General features: G+C 43.9%; 1 protein-coding gene across 1 annotated transcript in view; it reads right to left on the reverse strand.

The window, feature by feature from the left end:
* Positions 1 to 16,407, reverse strand: part of ARHGAP20 (Rho GTPase activating protein 20) — a 102,014-nt gene extending 85,607 nt beyond the window's left edge. Inside the window, exon 1 of the mRNA XM_059708022.1 lies at positions 15,987 to 16,407. Within this exon, the coding sequence (XP_059564005.1) occupies positions 15,987 to 16,091 (105 nt within the window). The 5' untranslated portion in view covers positions 16,092 to 16,407. The remainder of the gene's footprint in view (positions 1 to 15,986) is intronic.
* Between the last annotated feature and the right edge of the window lie 2,278 nt (positions 16,408 to 18,685).

The following is an 18,685-nucleotide window of genomic DNA, read 5'->3' on the forward strand; positions in this document are numbered from 1 at the left end:
GAAGAAGCTCACAATCTCATTATGAAGATAAAATGGTAACATCTAAAGTAGGATAGATACTAAGTGTCAAAAAGTAGTATAGAAAGTAAATTTTTTTTAATCCTCATCCAAGGATATATTTAGAGAGAGGAATGGAGGGAGGGAGGGAAGGAAAGAGGAAAGATATAAGAGAGAGAGAGAGAGAGAGAGAGAGAGAGAGAGAGAGAGAGAGATGTAAGAGAAACATTGATTGGTTGTCGACTGGGCATTAAACCCCCAACCTAGGAATGTGCCCTGAGTGGGAATTGAATCCACAACCTTTTTGGTGTATCAGGAGACACTCCAACCAACTGAGCCACAGAGCCAGAGTGAAACTAGGCCAGGCTGAGGGACGCCCCCACCCCACAAGGGCACAAATTTCATGCACCGGGCCTCTAGTCTTATATATTTAAGACCTCTAGACAGAGTCAGAGGGCCTACCAGAGAATATGGATGAGTAAAATTAACAGCAGTCACTAAGATCCATGAGTGAAGCTCAGGCTGTATTACCGAAGCCATTCTTTCTGCTCTACCCTCTCACCCTACCCTCGCCAGAGGCCTCACCCACTGCCTGAGGGTCCAGGCCAGCCTTGTTTGGTAACTGGGTGCAGCTCTAATATGAACTATGTAAGACTAACCAGCTCAGCATCAGTATGGCATCACAGGATTCATAAAGGAATTGCTTCTTTTTCTTTGTTTTTAAATCTTTACTGTTGAAAGTATTACATATGTCCCTTTCCCCCTTCTCTGCCTTGACCCCTTCTAGCTGGCCGAAACTGCTTCTTAGTTGCTAAAATAAAGCCTAGACCCTAGCACAGGAACAGAGAGAGAAACATTAGTGAAAAGGGGATGCTGGACTTCTTTGGCACAGTTCTTATCCCCAAATTCACCCCCCGCCCCTGTCCCCGTCCAAGGTTCTCTCTCAAATATTCATTGTCCCCAGTGCCATGGTCTCAGTGTTGCTGTTTCCCCTGTTAATCTTTTGGCTCACATGTGGAAACTGCATGCCCAAACCTCCTTAGCATAGCTCAGATAGCAACTGAAACAATGATATAAAACTTTAATAAAAGGACAGGAAACAAATAGATAAGAGATATAGAATACATTTCTCGGCCAGGAGTTATTAACCATGAATTAGATTCAGGGCTGGTTAAATTGTATGAAATTATTTTTATAATATGGATTTGGTGCCTTCCTTCTAAAAAGAAAGCCCAGCTATGGTTTCATCAGAGCCCCATAATTGTCTATAATCCCCCCAACCCCAGTAACTCTGATAACCTACTTCATATACTATAGCTGTAAACCTCATCCCACTGTTTCCATTAGTCACACCTTTTGGGAACATAACTCTCAGGAATCTAACATCTGGAGGTTGGTGTGGCTGCACCGGTTACAGGAGAAGAGAAATCAGGAAGACGAGCGCTTGCCTCAAGAGAAGAGTCTCAATACTGGAAGACGGATAGATTTTTACTAAGAAAGGTGGCAATTTGTTCATATGCGGACTTTCTGAGGGATTCTGTTTCAACACAGGTCTGAGCTTGTTTCCTACTCACTATTCTGACTCCTTAGTCAGGATCCGTTTACCATGCTTTGAACTCTGAAATGTGCCCAATCCTTTACCTGGGCCCCTACCCTCTTTTGACATCAAGGACCTGTCTGTCCAGCCTTCATTAGTGGGATGAGGAGTGTCGGGGGCGGGCACTCCTGGACCTATCTCAGCAGTCTTACTTCTGCTGCCCCGAACCCTCTAAAACCACTCACTGTCAGCAGATCAAGGCTCCTAAACTAGATCTTCATTAATGATATAATTTCTAATTCTGAGCTCCTTGGTTTTCAGGTTTATAAAGAATTTGAAAGGGATCAAATGGCAGACATAAATATGTTTGAAATTGTGGAGGAAAAAAGTTAAACTGATCTGAATTATTCATTTGGAGACATTAATAACCTCCAAATTAATGAATTAATGAATTAATGAATCAATGAATTAATGAATTAATGAATTAATGTAGAGTTATAATATAGAGGATAGGACATATCTTCCAAGGAAGATAAGGCAAAAAGAAACTAGTAAACTGTAGACTGAGAATCCAGGTTGATCTTGGGTAGTGGTTTGTTGAGAAATTTATAAAGATGTGAACTAAATTATGTAGAAAATTTCAAGGGGTTCAGAAACCCACATAATATGGATTTCGTGGGGATTCATGGAACCCAAATATGAGACCTTCTAATGTAAGGGAACCTTTCTGAGAGTGATGGCTGTCAAGCATGAGAATGGATAATCAAAAAGAGGTGACATACCTTTTTCTATACAGCTCCTTTTAAAATAGTTTTTTCATGGAGACCTAATATAGGGGATCGTTTGACTACATAGTAATTAGACTGTGTTTTCTTGATTATAAAATTGTCAGATGTATGAGGAGTCAAATGGAATATATCTACCTCATTTGTTAACTCAGCTTCAAGAGAATACAATCAAACTACAGGCGGAATATTATATTTATTTGAGGTCCTACTGTTTGTACTGAGACATACTCTACCACTAATGAGCTATGCAACTCAAGGCAATCCAGTCACTTCTCTAGGCCTCCATTTCCTTATCTAGAAAATGAGAAAATCTGAACCACATACAGTAGTTTCTTAGGTACCTTCTATTTCTGATAGTCTCATGTTAAATGTCCACCAAAGACTCACCCTGGATTTGCAAGAAAATGAACATTACCTACATCACACATTTAGGATTCATTTCTCTTGTAAGTAATGAGTCTTAAGAGTTGCCAAGATGAGGGCTTAATAAACAGATTTAGGTATTAATTTATTCAAAATGCACAGATCCCGTTCTTTTGCTCAAAAGCATAGCCAAACAAAGGGCCAATGGTAACTTTTAAACAAATTCCCATATCAAAGAACCTGTTCTCAGGCAGTAAAGACGTGGTATTCTTTTTGTTTATAACAACCGTGTAAAATACAATGCATGGAGATAGAATATGGCTACTGATCCCTTTACAAATATACAGTAACACAAGCTTGTCAGGACAGGTTGCACCAACAAATTTCACACTTGTTCAGCGACAGTGCAAACTATGACTCTTTGCCTCACAGGAAACAGAAGGTAGGCTTAGAACAGTGTGTATTTTCTTTATTAGCTTAAAAATCACAATCCACAGTGTGATTTTTCAGAAAGTCCAAGTTCTTGATGCACATATCTAGATGCTAAATATTGGATGCCATTCTGAAACAGAATAATCTTTTAAAAAAGTGATATTATTTTATAAATCGATAAACTACACATTAGGCAAGAAATTCAGTTGCGTTAATCTTTTGGGAATACGCTTCTTGATCTCATACCATTTGCCTACCCTTACACAGCCCACAAAGCTGGTCAAGAGTTTAATATGAGCTAAAACCCAAACAAACATAAGCGTCCTTTACTTGCTCCTTCACCCCTAAATGGGGAAGTTGAGGAGGAGCTTGGAAAAAGTCCTGAAAGGAAATAAATAGTAACTGAATTTTAAAAACTCTTGTGTTTTTTATTAACAACAATTAGGAAAGTAGACCATGAACACTAGAGGGAAATTACACCTTGGATTTTCTAAACTGTCTCCTCTGTATTGAAGGCAAAAACCCGACTCTACCGAAGAGTAAGTGAACAGAGGTCATGATCGAAGACGAGAAGCCGAGGTCTATAAGTAAATGTTTTTTGTATTCAATAATAACACAAAACTCTAACAACATTACCAGCTAATCTGCAAGGTGCTTTCCACTGAAACTATCTTTTAATTAGCTGGATGAACTATACATTCAATATCCTGTGTTCCTAGCTTGCTTTACACACTGCATTTCCATTATAGCCTTCCACATTATATTATTTATTTTTCTGCACCTTTGAAGAAAGCAGGGACTATACCTTCTTTCCCAACTATCTCCCATCCCTCAACAATTATTTACTGGGTTTCTACTCTGTAGCAGGCCTACCTTTAATTCCCAAAGCATAACACAAGGCCCGGCAAAAACTATACACCGAGTAAGTGAAAGTTTTACGTGATCTTTAAAATACACTCCTCCGCATTTAGACCAATGTGTCCCCCCCAGCCCCCCCCCCCACACACACACACTCAGAAAAACCAACCAACCAACCTCTAGGGGGCTCTGCTGGAACGTCCTCATTAAGAAAACATAAGCGTCACATATGGTGCAGGATGGTAAGCGTCATTCTTGCACACTGCGAACTACATCATTGGACATAGTGTCCATGTTTACCACTTTGAGCTACGGGGTAAAAATTTGTCTGATGATAACTTTAATTATTTCCAATAAACGGTGCCAGAACAACTGGATACCCACATGTAAAGGAATAAAACTGGACTTCTATCTCACACCATACACAAAATTTAACTCAAAATGGATCAAAGATCTAAAAGTAAGAGCAGAAACTATAAAAATTTTAAAAGAAAACATAGGCAGAAATGTTTTTGACCTTGGATTAGGCAATGGATTCTTAGATATGACACCAAAAACACAAAGCAACAAAAGAAAAAAATATAAATTAGACATGACTGTCAACATGAAAACTTCTGTGCTTCAGAGGACACTATCAAGAAGTGAAAAGAAAACCCCCCAAATGGGAGAAAATTTCTGCCAATTATAAGGGATTTGTATCTAGAATAAAGAATTGTTACAATTCTATAAAGACAAATAAGCCAATTTTAAAATGGGCAAAGGATCTGAAGAGGCAGTTCTCCAAAGATATAAATAGCCAATAAGCACATGAAAGATGTTCAACATCATTAGCCATCAAAAAAAAAAAAAGCAAATCAAAACCATGAAATACCACTTTATACTCCAGGATGACTACACTAGAAAAGACGGCTAAATAACAATTGTTGACAGGATGTGGATATACTGTACTCTGCATCCTCCAGTCATGTTCCTAATCTAACCTTGTCCTGCTGGTGTGGATTGTAAAATGGCGCTATCACTTGGAAAACAGTTTGGAAGTTCTACAAATGGCTAAAGATAGTTACCATATGATCCTGCCGTTCCTCTTAAGTATACACAAGAGAAAACAAGTCCACACAAAAGCATGAATGTTCACAGAAGCTTTATTCACAATAGCCAAAAAGTGGAGACAACTTCAATGTCCATTAACTGATGAATGAATAAACACAATGTGGTATATACATAAAATGGAATATTACTTGGCAAAAAAAGAAGTACTGATGTGCAACAACATGAATGACTCTTGAAAACATTATGTTAATTAAGAAAGTCAAGCCCAAAAGACCACATATTATATGGTTCCATTTATAGGAAATATCCAAATAAATCCATAGAAACTTAAAGTAGGTTAGTGCTTCCTGGGGTTTGGGGAGATGAAAAGACTGGGATATGATGGCTAAGGAGTGTGGTGATTCTTTCTGGGGTGATGAAAATGTTCTAAAATTGACTATGATGATGAATGCCCAATTTTGTGAATATAGTAAAAACTATTGAATTGTATACTTTAAGTGGATAAGCAAGTTATATCTCAATAAGGCTGTTAAAAATGCTAACTACCAAACTCCTAAACCACTGGGCTTAGGAGCAAACTGGTTCATAACCAGAACCTATAATTTATTTGTATAACTATCATCTGAAGTATAATGCCTAAGAATGGAACTCACTTATGTGGTTTGTGGTGAACATGTCTTGTACTAAATGTTGGAGTGGTTGCCCATCTGAATACCTTATAGACCTGAGGAACATGCCCACCTGCCTACTGCCTGCCACCACCCCCTCCCATCCCGCAGTGCCCTACTCAGTATTTCCACATAGTATATTCTCAATGCCTGTGTGTCAAGTCAATGAGTTAAATACACAATGACTGTATAGTTGAGGGTTTAAGTTGGCAACATAGTGTGCCCATGTAGGACAACGCAGTCAGAAACAGGTAACTGTAGAAGAAAAGTTTGTTTCTTTTGTTCAACAACTCAGCAAATACCATTTACATAAAAACCTATATGTAGCCTTTCATTGGAATTTTAATGTCATGTCAACCAAGAGATACAGTATTATTTTTGAAACCTCTACATAAATCTGAATTTGGTTATTTTTAATTAGGTCAAAGGAAAAGGAAACCTATCAAAAGAAAGGAACTGCAATTTTTCGTACTTTGTTTTTTCCAGTCACTTTATGAAGAAAAATTCAAGCATTTCAGCTGAATTTAAGTCAAATGTGCTGAAGTCACTTTTAAACATTTAAAATTAGCATAGCATTAAAAGAAGGGCTTTGATGAAAACTTTTAAGTACTCAAAAGTTTCAATGCTAGAAAAAATATTTAATCCCATTTGCAAATTAGCTTATTCAGATTTGACTATTATTCCTTTGGTGGCCAGCCCTTACAATTTTTTGTCTTCCCCGGAGGACTACAGCATTTATTTGTGGAGGCATACCCCTAAGACATGGCTCTGCAAGGGAAGAAGAATATTCTTAACCCTGCACCTTGCTTCTCAGGCCCTGTTATCACAGACATGCGCGAGCTGAAGCTTCTTACTGTGGTCAGTGTGGTCTCTGGTGAGTACGATCTCCCATTTACTCACAATCATCCCATCCAGAATCACCTTGGACATTTAATTAACACAAATGTCATCGCAACACAGACAGCAGTAAAGGAATATAGTAGTTCTTTTCTGAGGTTAAGAAAGAAACATTTTTTACGTTTGGCTGTCTTTCCTCTTTTTGTGAGAAAACCACTTTGAAATAAAATAATAAACATGAGAATCAATGTGATGTAGAGGAATGGGCATGGGGCTAAGAGACATGAGATATCAGTCCCCTTATACGTATATTACTCTTTGTTTCTCTGCCCCGTCCTGCCCATGCGGTCTTCTGGAGTATCGCTATGGGCCTTCAAGTTGTCTGCACTCTCTTCTTTGGCAAAGCCACCAGTTTCCACATCAGGTCACAATCCCTGGAGTAGGGAGGTCAATCACCAATGCCCTCTCCCTCATAATCCTTGCGAGGGCTGGGATTCCCTACATGTCTCACACCATGGCCTGTACAAAGTGATGTTACTTGCATATCATGGCTCATGTCACACTGTAATAAACAAAAGGGCTTTCCGGCTGCCCCAGTAACCTATCTACTCTACCTGGCTGAAGGCGAAGGGCCTGGGATGAATGATCAAATACATCTGTGATGACTGGGAAACTCTTGCCTTGCAGCGACCTCTCACTTCCCTCATGTGGAGAGAAAGCGTATAGTGATCACGTCCCAAACCCATGATGGTGAAAGAGGGTATGAAATAAGAATAAAAACCAGGCCCATGTCTATCAGATTCAGAGAGAGTGTAACCTAGCAATGGCCACTGTAAAAGCTGAGGTTCACGAGGTGAATGGAGGGATGCAAGAGGGACACAGACACTCACCGAGGTACAAATTAGGACCCAGGTACACAGGGAAAGCAAAAGGCCACTGAGCAGCTGGGTTTCTCAGATCTTTGAAATATGAGCCGATGTGGGCACATTCCACTTTCAGAGACCTCACACTAGTGACCAGGCATCCAAAAACAGGTTTTACCTCTCAGTTGTGCCATGTGACAGCTGTCTGTCAAAATTAGGTCGAGGCTGCTCAGCACAGCCCTGGCCTACAGCGCTGATATGGCTATTTCTGCTGTTGGCTGGATGTTTCTAATCTAAACCTGTCCCAGACAAAGAAGATCAGACTGAAACAAAATTATAAAGTGAACCGGGCTGTGTTGCCTACAAGCCCTGCTATTGGTGGCTGACAGAGGCTGCGGCCCCTGCTCCCTTTCCGGACTCCCACACTGTGGCCTAGTCTTCCGCAAGGAAAAGCTAGACGGTACCTCCACCCGAGGCTGCTTCAGATAACTGCTGCCGTAGCCATTGCCAAACTGCACCCTGCAGGCTTTCTGCACACGTAGGAATCTGGAGCATCCCTGTGATCTAGAACACCTGCGATAGCAACAGAAAGGACAGCAAACTCTTCACTCAATGAAAGCTTATTTTAGAGGTAGTCCGTCAGCTCAGGCTAGTGTAACAAAATAACACAGGCTGGGTGGTTTACAGCCATTTCTCAGAGTTCTGGAGACTGGGAAGTGCAAGGTCAAGATTTCCTGCAGATGGGGTTTTTGGTGAGGGCCCTTTTCCTGGTTTGCAGACAGCTGCCTTCTTGTGTGTCCTCACATAGGGGACAGTGAGAGAGGGCTAGCTCTCTGGTCCCTTATAAGGGCACTAATACCACCATGGGGATTCTGTCCTCATGACCTCATCTAACCTAATTATCTCCCAAATGAACCCCCACTTCCAAATGCTATCATACAGGGGATCAGAACTTCAATATAAGAGTTTCCGGGGGACATGTTCAGTCCACAACAGAGGTTTTTGCCAAATGCTCTGGAGACATAAGGGTATGAGTCATGAAAATCTATCAAATCACAATAATAAAATGTATATATATTTCCTCAAAGCACTGTGTATATGAGTATATGCACATATAGGTGTATATATAATTTACAACATGTGTTAGTGGCACTTTCAATTGAGAGTATATTTTCAGTTAGTGATACCTTCTAGGAAGGCAAGCCTTATAATCACATATTTTTATTAAATTATATGTGGTCCTATAAGGCAGCGGTCACCAACCTTTCGGACCTCATGGACCACCAGTGGTCCGCAGACTACTGGTTGGCAACTGCAGCTATAAGGCACAAGATGTCTTGACTTAGATCAACCAAAGAGCTTGCATGCATATATGCATAACCCATGGACACAGACAATAGGGTAAAAGACACTAATGGCTTTTACATTTTTTCCCCAAAAGTGTTTTCATATGGTTTCTTTTTTTGACCCATAAAAAACCAACCTTGTGAGATGTACAGAATATGGATTATTACCCCCATTTTTAGACAAAGAAACATAGTACAGTTAGAAGTTCCGAGGTCATACCAGTGATAACAGAGGCCATTTCTGAGCAGTCCAATTCAGTTTTGACAATTCTAGGCTCCTCTCAGGCCAAATAATCTCAGCTGCCTGATTTTATGCCATTCACTTTGTGGAGAAACAGCAGAAAAGGATTCAGTAGTGCACTGGGTTAACCATAGGCATAATCTCTTTCTCAGTATCAAAGAATAAAACTACAGCTTACTCACCAGGATGTTTCATTCAAAGCCCAGCACAAGACACACACACACACATAGGCAAAGTCAGCTCCCAGGGGTGTTCTATCATGAGTTGCTATAAACAGACTTGGACCCCAAGAATGTAGACAAAAACGACAGAATGGAGTGTACACAACAGCAGCTGCCACGTTTTAAAACGTTGGATCTATTTTAAAATACTTTGCTTTGACTTACTTTCTGTGCTTGTCTTTCTTTCCTATCCCGATATGTACTCATCTTACTTAAAGAGTTTCAAATTAGCTCGTGAAACCAGAAGGTCAGGGTGGTTGAGGATGACACAAATTATCCCAAACTGAAATTACTCTAATATGTGCTTCCATTTCATTTCACAACAACTATTCTGTTCAAACGTGGATGTCCTCAAGGATGCATTATCCAGAATTATATCCAGAATTGGTTATCTGCACGCTGCTATTATATTTTAGAGTCACATTTTAAGAAAGTAATGTGCAAATTTATTGTGCATTATTTTGAAGAGCCTTGGTGATGAAAAATCTTTGACTTTTGGAAATAGTCAAATCATTTATTATTAACTAAAGATGGATGAACCAACTAATTTATTCTGTATGAGGTTAAATGTGGCTGTAAAATAAAGAGACTGACTTCTTATGCAGCATCTATGAACTAGCTCCCAAACACATAATGCTCTTTTCTACCTAGGGTACTTTGAACAACTGCTCCAAGTTCAAATAGATTACAATGAAGTAAAATTAAATTTTAAAAATGACCAATGAAATTTCATCAAAATTAAGAGCTCTGTCAATTAAATTGACAAGCCACAGAATGAGAGAAAGCATTTGCAAGACATACATAATAAAGGATTTTGAATACAGAATCCTATATAATAAAAGCCTAGTATGCAAATTGTCCCCTCAACCTGGAGTTTGACAAGGAGATCAACCGCTCACTATGGCGTGCACTTACCACAAGGGGGTGATGCGGTGCTGGCAGTGGGTGGCAATGGAGGCACTGCAGGCCCTGATGGGCCCGACAAGAGCGGGACCACGGTGGGATGGTGGAGCAGGTGAGCGGGCAGTGCAAGGCCAAGGCGGGTGTGAGCCAAGCCCTATCACCCCACGGATCACCATCTAGTGACCAGCTGCGGCGGTGGGGGGCAGGGCAACCACCCGGCTCCCAGGTGCTAAGGGAGCTGGGTGGGGGCCCAATGACTCTGGCAGAGGGGGTACAGGGGGCACGGGGGCCCAGATGCTGCCCAGGGCCCAGAAGTCAGCTGGGACCTGCCCTTCCATGCCAGATGCTCACACTCTGATCGCTGGCCAGCCCTAGGGACTGCGCCCTTGTACAAATTTCACTCACTGGGCCTCTAGTATATATATAACTCTCAAAACTCAATAATAAGAAAACAACCCAATGAAATTGGGCAAAATATTTCAATAGGCACCTCAATAAAGATAACATATGGATGACAAGTAACACATGAAAAGATGCTCAGTATCATTAGTCATTAGGAAATGTAAATCAAAACAACTAGATACCACTTTTTACCCTCTAGATCAGCGGTTCTCAACCTGTGGGTTGCGACCCCTTTGGCGGTCGAACGACCATTTCACAGGGGTCGCCTAAGACCATCCTGCATATCAGATATTTACATTACGATTCATAACAGTAGCAACATTACAGTTATGAAGTAGTAAGGAAAATAATTTTATGGTTGGAGGTCACAACATGAGGAACTGTATTTAAAGGGCCAGAAGGTTGAGAACCACTGCTCTAGATGCTTATGATGAAAAATGATAATAAGTGCTGATGAAACTGGACTCTTATAAACTGCTGGTGGAAATATAAAACCACTTTGGAAAATAATTTGACAGTTTCTTAACTTAAACATACACCTAAAATATGACAGTCACTCAATACCTAAGTATTTACCCCAAAGAAATGAAAGCATAAGTCCATATAAAGCCTTGTATATACATGTTCACAGAAGCTTTATTTGTATAGCCAAAACCTGAAACTAACCAAATAGCCATTAATAGGTGGATGGATAAACAAACTGTGGTTTATCCATATAATGGAATTCTAGCCAGCAATGGAATGAACTACTGATACATGCATAATCAGGGAAAAATCTCAAAGTAATTCCACTAAATTTAAAAATAAAACAAAAAAGAATATAGAGAATGATTCCATTTATATAAGATACGTGAGAATGCAAATCAATCTATAGTTGCCTAGGAATGAGGAGGGAACAAAAGGTTAGAAAGGGACATGAGGAAACTTCTGGGGGATGATAAATATGTTCATTATCTTGACTGTGATAATGGTTTCACAGATGTATACATATGTTAAAACTTTTGATTTATATATTTTAAATATGTACAATTTATTGTATGTCAATTATACCTCAGTGAGGCTGTTAAACATTTTTTAGTTTCTCAGTTGTACCAGCCACATTTCAAGTGCTCAGTAGCCATATGTAGGTAGTAGTTATCGGATGGGACATTGTTGATAAAGGTCAGTTCCATCATCATAAAAAGTTCTAGCCAACAGTGATGCTCTAGCAGGGGCCAGCAAACTATACACTAGGGACCCACCACTTGTTCTGTAAATAAAGTTTTATTGGAATACATCTATGCCAATTCATTTATTTATGGTCTCTAGCTGCTTTAGTGCTTACAATGGTAGAGTGGATAGCTGCAGCAGAGACCATATGGTCTATAACCTAAATTATTCACTATTCTGGCCCTTTAAAAAGGTGTGCTGACCCTGCTCTAAATCATAAATTCTGAATACAATAGCCAATTTGTTCATCGATGTATGAAACCCAACTAATACTGAGAACCTAATTTGTAGCACTGCCCTAGGCACTGGGGAGGCAGCCTGGAACAACCTATTTTCATGGTTTTCACAACCTGGTGAGGGGTTCAGGTAACATAACAAAGAAATAAATAAGAAACTATCAGACAAGGATGCATGATATGATGAAAACAAAACATAGAGATGATTAAGGGGCAACTTCCCTTAGTCATTTGAGACAGGCCTCTGGGAGGACCTAAGGTCTGAACAGTAGAAAAGAGCCAATACTGCAAATGCCTGTGGCAGAAGCAGAGGGAATAGCAAAGCCAAGGCCTTAGGAATAGAAATGAACTTGATGTTTGAAAACGAAGGCCTGGAGAATAGAACAAGGTGTCGAGGGCAGATGAGGTTGGAGAGGTAGAGATGCCTCAGAGAAGGAGTCCACATTTTAGTCTTCATATGATGGAAAGCCACTACAGGTTTTTAAGCAGGTGAGCAACATGATCCATTTAGATTTTTAAAGATCACTCTGGTGCTGCTAAATGGAGACTGGATCAAGAAAGGTGTTAAGACAAGTTAGGGAGCTTTTGTAAAGGTACAAGTGCAAGATGGTGATGGTTTGGCTTGGACTACAGTGGCAGCGGTGGAGATGAAGTGGATATATTCAAAATACGTTTTGACTGGCCTTTCTGATGGTTGTTGTAGAGTGAGGAAATGAAAGGAGTTGAAAATGAATTCTAGATTTTTGGCTTTAACAGCTGGGACACAGTAGTATGGGGAATTACAGATACGGGGGAAATTACAAACAATAAGAGTTAACATTTACCGAGGGCATATTATGTACCAATATTTACTCAATTTCACATTTCATTTTCCCAACAACCTTGAGGAGGCAGGTATTATTATCTTCATTGTATAAAGAGAAAACTAAAAAGGTTAAGTAAGTTACCTAGGTCAGAGATCTAGTACCAACACCATGGAGTCTTGAACCTAGGTCATCACACTCTAAATTCTACCTCACTGTACACAGTGATAGCAGTTGCTGAGAATCTGATCTACATTCCAGGCAATGGCAGTTGCTGAGAATCTGATCTACATTCCAGTCACCCTGTTAACTCTCACGGTGACTAACATGAAAGATGCTATTTTTTTTAAACTCCTATTATTTAAGATCACCTTATTGTCACAAAATACAAGATATAATTGTCATCTACATACTTTTTCTCCAGCATTATCTATCTATTCCCCTTCTACAAATGAGAAAAAATGGAACAAGTTAAGTGATTTTTCTCAAGATCACTGAGCTAGTAATGGAGCGAACACTAAAAGCCAAGTGAACTTATTCCAGTAAACTTGCCTTTAAAGACCCTGACCATTAAATAAGAAACACATTTTACATCACTACCCAAAATACACATACATGTATGAGAGACAAAGAAGCTATACCAAACAGCCCTTACCTTCACTAATGCACTAATATTTTCTCTTCTATTTCACTTTTTTAAAATGTTGATTGTATTTGTCAATTAAAACATTGACCCAAGCCTTAGTAATTAACATTACAACCACACTAGTAGACTTTTTTTTTTTTTTAAGAAATGTCTCATGACTCACTAAGTCTAGCAAGCACCAAAAAGGCAAGATGAAACACACACACAAAAAGATCAATCTGGTGAGCATTTGGGAAACATGAAGACTGGTTCTTAAGAGTAGAAATGACCATGGCACTGTGAGCTACACTTTGGAAATATTTTTACATTCTATTGTTACCATGGAGATCTGAAATCAAACTGCTATGGCTACTAATGCTTAATATTAGCAGGGATGCACTTTTCTGGGAACACATTAAAAGCAAAATAAAACAGTTCTTCAACCTCACACCTACTCCAAAAGGAGTAAAAAGCTGTAGAAATATCTGATGGGCAAAATCTATTCCCTTTCAAAAAAGGAAAGGGAAAAGCCTATTTTGGCAATCTAACACCCCTTTATGGTTTGTAATGAACAGCATCTTAAGGACAATGACTGAAGATGCAAAGCAACCTTTTATTTACTTGACAAGTACTACCTTACAAATGACCAAACCACTCCAATGCTTTCTCCCTTCCCCGGTATGCTTAAGCTTAATTACCCTTAGTAAAGAAATAAATCTTTGATTTCCCCCGATTCCTTAAGTTTACAAGGATAAAAATGGCTCTAAAATCGATGCCAATTTCTGATTCATCTACCTTCCCAAATGCAATGTTAACCTGATAAATTCACACACACACACACACACACACACACACACACACACACACACATTTCCTCAATCCCTACATCTCTGAAGGGGAAAATCGACAAGGACAAACCGCAATCTAATCCATCAAAGGCCCAGCCGACACTACATACTCAACTTCCCTTCTGGAGGGCTCCGTGACATGGTCAAGGTCCCAGGGAGCTTACAGATACTCCCAAGGCGACGCAAGGATCTCACCGCGCTTCAACTGACCTCCAGCCAACCCAGAACGCAGGTGCGGAGAGTCCGGTAAGGCACTAGGATCGGGTCAATTCAGGAGCCTGCGGAACCCCTTGGGGCTCTAATTATATAAACGCAGGGCATTGAGATAGTTCCTTTAAAAGAGTTAGCTGATCCCTCTAATCCAGCGGTTCTCAACCTGTGGGTCGCGACCCCTGGAAATACATCCTGCATATCAGATATTTACATTACGATTCATAAGAGTAGCAAAATTACAGTTACGAAGTAGCAAGGAAAATAATTTTATGGTTGGGGGTCACCACAACATGAGGAACTGTATTAAAGGGTCGCGGCATCAGGAAGGTTGAGAACCAAATCCAATCTGTTTCCAGGGAAGCTAGAAGGGAACCACCAGGACAGAGAAAACACACACACACACACACACACACACACACACACACACACCCGGCCAAATATCTCAAGGTCTTGGGGGGAGGGGAGGAGCAAGAGCTGAAACGCCCAATGGCTAGAAACACCCAAATCAATTCCTGGGAGAGAACAGCAGAGGCCGGCCCTGACGGCCAGGACACGTGCACTGGCTCCGGGAACCGATCCAGAGAAACCGGGGCGGATCGGCGGCAGCGCGCCGCACGCGTTCATCCTCACCGAACGCCACCAGTTGCGGCCGCATCCCTCCTCCCAGCTTCCGCCCTCACGGCCACCGCGACACCCAGGCCCTCTCCAGCCCCACCACACGCCCCGGGGTAGGCGAAGGCCCCTGGCCTCGGCCCACTCGACCCTCCACCGCAGCCCACCGGCCCCACCCAGTCCGGTTCCAGGCCGAACCGGGCCTCCGTGTCCCCGCAGTGCCGACCGTTAGCATCCCAAGCGTACCCACAAGTCTGGCCATCACCTCGGGGAGCCCGTCTTTCCGTGCGCGCCGCGCTGAGCTCACCGCACCCCCCTCCCCCGCCCCCTGCAAACCTAACCCTCCCGACTCAACCCAAATCCCGCGGAGCTGGCGCCGCCGCGCCAGGTGAGGGTGCTGAGCCCAGGCTCCGCCGCCCCGCCGCCTACCTTCTTCTTCTTCTTCTTCTTCGAGGGTTGCGGCGCCCCGCCGGACGCCGCCCGCCCTCGTTTACTCGAAGATGCCCCCATCGGGACGCGGTGAGCCCCCGGGGGACCTCAGGGGACCCCCGGGGCCGGGGAAAGGCGATGCCCCAACCAGGGGCTCCGCGCCCCGGCCGGGAAGCGGACCGCCTTCCGACCCGCGGTGGATGGAGATGCGGGAGGCTACTGCTACGCTGTTCCGAGAGTGAATCGGATTCTAGACGCGAAAGGTACTCGAGAAAGGTATCGGGGTGAGACGGGGGACGGCGACGCCGCTGGGAGTGAGGACGAGTAAGGCGGGAACGTTCTAGATCTAGAACTAACGAAGCGGGGCCGCGAGCACCGAGCGTTAAATCCCCCGGCGCCCGGCTCCCGCGCCCCGGTGGCCGGCGCGGAGGGCGCGCGCCGAGAGGGGGGTCTGCGGCGGCGGCTGCGGCAGCGGCGGGCGCGGGGCCCCGCGCAGCATCCTCACCTTCTTGGTGCCGGAGCCTCCCGCGATCCAAGACATTCCTGTCAGGGAGGAGGAGCGCCCCGGCTGCCCCCCTAGAGTCTCCTGCTGGGGGGACATCGCTTCCATGAAGAAGACTTGCAGGCTGATCCCAGCCCCGGAGGAGGCTACGCGGTCCTCCCGGCGGGACCGCGGCCGGAGGGGCGAGGATGCGCGGGGCCCGGGCGGCCGCCGCGCTCAGGCGGGGAGCCAGGCTCCGGGTGCGGACAGCGCGCCTCCCGTCGGGGCCATGTACCGCCGCCTGCGCTCCGCACCGCGGGCTGGAGGCGATTGCAGAGGCGCCCGCTCCCCGCGCCCGCCGCGGCCCGCCCCGCCTCGGGCCCGCCCCTCCGCGCTGGGCGCCGCGCGCCGGGCCCGCCCCCGGCCGCCTTCCCCCTGCGCGGCGCTCCCGCGGCGGCCGGCCTGCGGCGCTGCGGCCCGGCGGTTCCCTATATATACCCGTAAGGGCGCAGGCGACCAGCTGACCTGCGCAGTCCGCCTCTCCGAATGGGTCCCGCCTGGAGGAGCTCACGGGTTGGTGTCACGAAGCGGGGTCTGTGGTGCACGGACGCGCGCCTCTCCGGCCGCCCGGCCCACTCGCACCGACCCCATCCCTTCCCGCGCCCGCCCGCCCGCGGGGGATGGCGCCGCTGCAGCGCGTGCATCAGCGCAGCTGTGGCGACTTCAGCCTGAACAGAGGACTTGCAGGGATTCCTGCCTCGCTTTCAGCGGACGCAGAGGGGTCCCCCCACCTTCATCCCCACCCCCACCCGGGAGGCCTCGGGATGGAGGTGTGCTTCGCTGAGCGCCGCGGCTGTACACGTGTGGAAGCCCGCAGCGTCGCCTGACCTCTTGTGCAATCCCTGGTTAGCGTGCCCGGGTCCCCCTGCCTGGCTGCTGCAGCCGCCCATCACCAGCCCCTGCACCGTTTGCACCAGCGGTTTGCACTGACTGCTTGCCGCAAAGACAGGGGGCATTCCGAAGGAGAAAGCGCACTGAAGGAAAATGCAGGCAGAGAGAGGACTGAAATTTGGCTTAGCTATGGAGCAGGCTACAATATGTGGAAGTGTTTATCAGATATCTGCGCCGAGAGCATAACTTCCTGGCAGCCCAAATAGTGCCTTTTTTTTTTCTTTTCTTTTTTTTTACCAAAGAATAATCAGAGGGAGGGGATTTGGAGCCCACAGGGTTGAGTTGCTGCACTCTGCAGGACTGGCTGGCTGGGGCGGATGATTCTGTAGGTGGCATTCTTCCTTGGAGTCTGGCCTGCCTGAAGGACAGATTAGTGGTGAAGGACACCACTCTATGATACTAGGTTGTTGAAGGACGTTTGTTTTCGTGTTAAGGGGAAAAAAAACACCCGAGATTCCTGCCGGGTTGGGCTGTTATCAGGACAGGTTATGGAAGAATAGGACTCTCTGGCAGGCTCTGTTCCAAGCAGGAGATGGTTTCCAAAACACACACCCCCACACACCATCACCACCAAACCCCAGAATTGTTTATTGTGGAAGTCATGGGCAGAATAATATGTGACAGCCCACTCTAAGCCTTGTCCACATCACGTTGTTTAAAATGGACTTACACAGTCTTTATAAGCCATGCATGTATATTATGTATAACTAGAGGCCTGGCCCACGAAATTCGTGAGCGAGTAAGGTCCCTAGGCCTGGCCTTCAATTAGGGCCATCTTCCTCAGCTGCCCACAGCTGGCCTGCCCCCTGCCACCACCCACCCTCCCCCACGGTTTGCCATGGGGTGATCAGTCCGCAGTTCTCCCACGCTGGCTGGCCAGCACCGGAACCGGTGGCCATCAGGTGATCCGAGCCTGCTGGCTGGAGAAAGGGACCAAGAGGTGGTCAGTGGGCCTCATAGTGACTGGTCCAGCAGTAGTTCTGGTCATTCTACCCTTAGGGTCAATTCGCATATGACCCTTTTATTATATAGGATTATCCAAATCATGCTAATATAGATATTATGTATCTTTAGCATAATTTTCTTTTTGCTGCTTAGAACCACTGCAGGGACAGGACTGTGCACCCCCCACAGAGTTTATGGTGAATTTTACACTACAGAGAGTTCTGCAGTTCCTTTCATTCCTTGTTGATGTCATCCTACTATGATTCCTATCATGAATGGATGATCCTGATTTTTCTTACTCTTCTTGATGTTTTATTTTGATAGCTATGTCCTTTTAATATTTCATGTAATTTACTTATCATTAATGTTTATGATCTATCTCTCTGTATTCCAGAGGACAGGAATCTGTGATTTGGTTTTGTTATTGTCATTGTTCACTGTTGTATCTATCCCAAGTGCCCAGAGCAGTGTCTGGCACAATAGATGTTTGTTGGTTACAAGAACGAATCTCTCTCTCTCTTTCTCTCTCTCTCTCTCTCTCTCTCTCTCTCTCTCTCTCTCTCTCTCTCTCTCTCTCTCTCACACACACACACACACACACACGAGGTAGATACAGAAGGGCCAAGCTAGAGGTGGTTATTTCATTGAGAGAGTCCCATGTATTATCAGGTGTTTCTTTTTGAGATAAATACTTCAGAATCCAAACCAAAGTACATATTATTTATACTGCATATGTGGAAAACTCATCTTCACTTCTTAATTTGTAAGTGCTTTTATTTTAAACTCTTATTTTTTTATTTGCATTGAAAAAATCCTAGCATTCTCTG

Source organism: Myotis daubentonii, chromosome 9 (genome assembly GCF_963259705.1).
Source record: "Myotis daubentonii chromosome 9, mMyoDau2.1, whole genome shotgun sequence".
In the NCBI taxonomy this organism is placed as follows: Eukaryota; Metazoa; Chordata; class Mammalia; order Chiroptera; family Vespertilionidae; genus Myotis; species Myotis daubentonii.